Below are 1,490 nucleotides of genomic sequence, written 5' to 3' on the forward strand. Positions count from 1 at the left end.
GAGATTCAACTGGTCAGTCCTACCTAGATCATGTTTTGGAATAAGGGATCACTGGTCTCGAAAATGTTGGAGAAATAAATTCTATGCGCGTCATATTAGAATTTCGGTTTCACTATCTCTGCATTTGCTTTTCATTTATAGTTATGGTAGTCTGCAGGTTTACGACGCTAAAAATCGGGTTTCGACACCCGTGGTGGGAAGAGCACAAACAGCCCAAATTATTTACAGCCTTACTGTGCCTTTTGTCCCTTAGGGATTTTATGTTGATTAATTTTCGTTTTTTTAACACTATTTATCCTCTAAACTGCTTTATCCTTAAGAGCATAAAATAGCATTTTACATTTACACTTTGATCGTGTGTCTCCATGTTTACAATGTTGTATATCTGTATATATGATAAGATTCTATGGTGTGTGTGTGTATATATATATATATATCTTATATGTTTGTGTGTTCATGGTTGTTAGCTTCATACTTCGATCGTCCTTACGTATATAAATACCACGGTAATATGGTGTTGTGAGGATGTAGTAGAAACAGTAGCTCGTGGTACGTGTCGCGTGCGAGTCTCTCTATTCTAGTGGCGTGGTTACGACATCGTACGCTAGCTAGGAGGAAAGGGTTATACATAGATTGGGAGGCATTGGAGTACAGTGGTGTTGTGTACAGTAAAAGGCTGGCGTGCAATTCAGCTGTCGCTACTTCAAAGACATCTCACTACCATTCAGGATATTTTCATACATTTCACACACGTGTAGGGGACCATGTAGGGGTGGTCTTCCTGTCCACGCGTCATGACCTTTAGGTCAATTACTATAAAGAACTCTTACGTGTTAGGAGGAGATGGACATTCGACAACGGCCACCTGGTCTTGCCTGTGCTACCCCTGTTATCTCGCTCTTCAAGTTGCGCAGATTACTCTTCCAGCCACGCTTCAGACCCTATCCTGCTCATGGTGAGTACGAGACCTGCTTCCTTCAAAAGTCATTGTTGTAATCTCGAAAACTCATCCTTCTAAACTTCTGGTAGTTAAGTGTACTTCTATCGTTAAATATTTCACATTTCTTTGTTCTGCTGAAAACATTGCATTTCTAGAATAAAACTTTATTTTTCTATTTCTAGCAGAGACAGTAAAGTTATATTTCACTTAATAACGCTTGTGTTATAGCGAATATTTTCAAGAAATTGTTGTTTTTACATGATAACATTTCACGTGACATATTATGTTAATGAATGGTTTCGAAGAAATCATGTTAAATGTAAATCTCATGAGCAGTTTGAAATAGAAGGAGCGAAGGTTTCCTTGTCATTTCATTTGGCGTCTGTATAACGACCTGAAATATTGTGAGCGATATCTTTTATCCATATTTATACTTGATAATATGGATTATGGTTTGTTGTCTATTTAATTTCGATATGTGAAAATCTCTGTATTGTTGCGTCAGCGAGTCACATGACTACAGTGACGCAACGTTTCTAGAATTATCATG

At 37.9% G+C, this 1,490-nt stretch overlaps 1 protein-coding gene across 1 annotated transcript in view; it reads left to right on the forward strand.

The window, feature by feature from the left end:
- The first annotated feature begins 550 nt into the window (after positions 1–550).
- Positions 551–1,490, forward strand: part of LOC106460885 (zinc finger protein 384-like) — a 115,451-nt gene continuing 114,511 nt past the window's right edge. Inside the window, exon 1 of the mRNA XM_022387690.1 lies at positions 551–955. Coding sequence (XP_022243398.1) covers positions 844–955 — 112 coding nt within the window. The 5' untranslated portion in view covers positions 551–843. The remainder of the gene's footprint in view (positions 956–1,490) is intronic.

This window comes from Limulus polyphemus, unplaced genomic scaffold (assembly GCF_000517525.1).
Source record: "Limulus polyphemus unplaced genomic scaffold, Limulus_polyphemus-2.1.2 Scaffold856, whole genome shotgun sequence".
Taxonomy (NCBI): domain Eukaryota; kingdom Metazoa; phylum Arthropoda; class Merostomata; order Xiphosura; family Limulidae; genus Limulus; species Limulus polyphemus.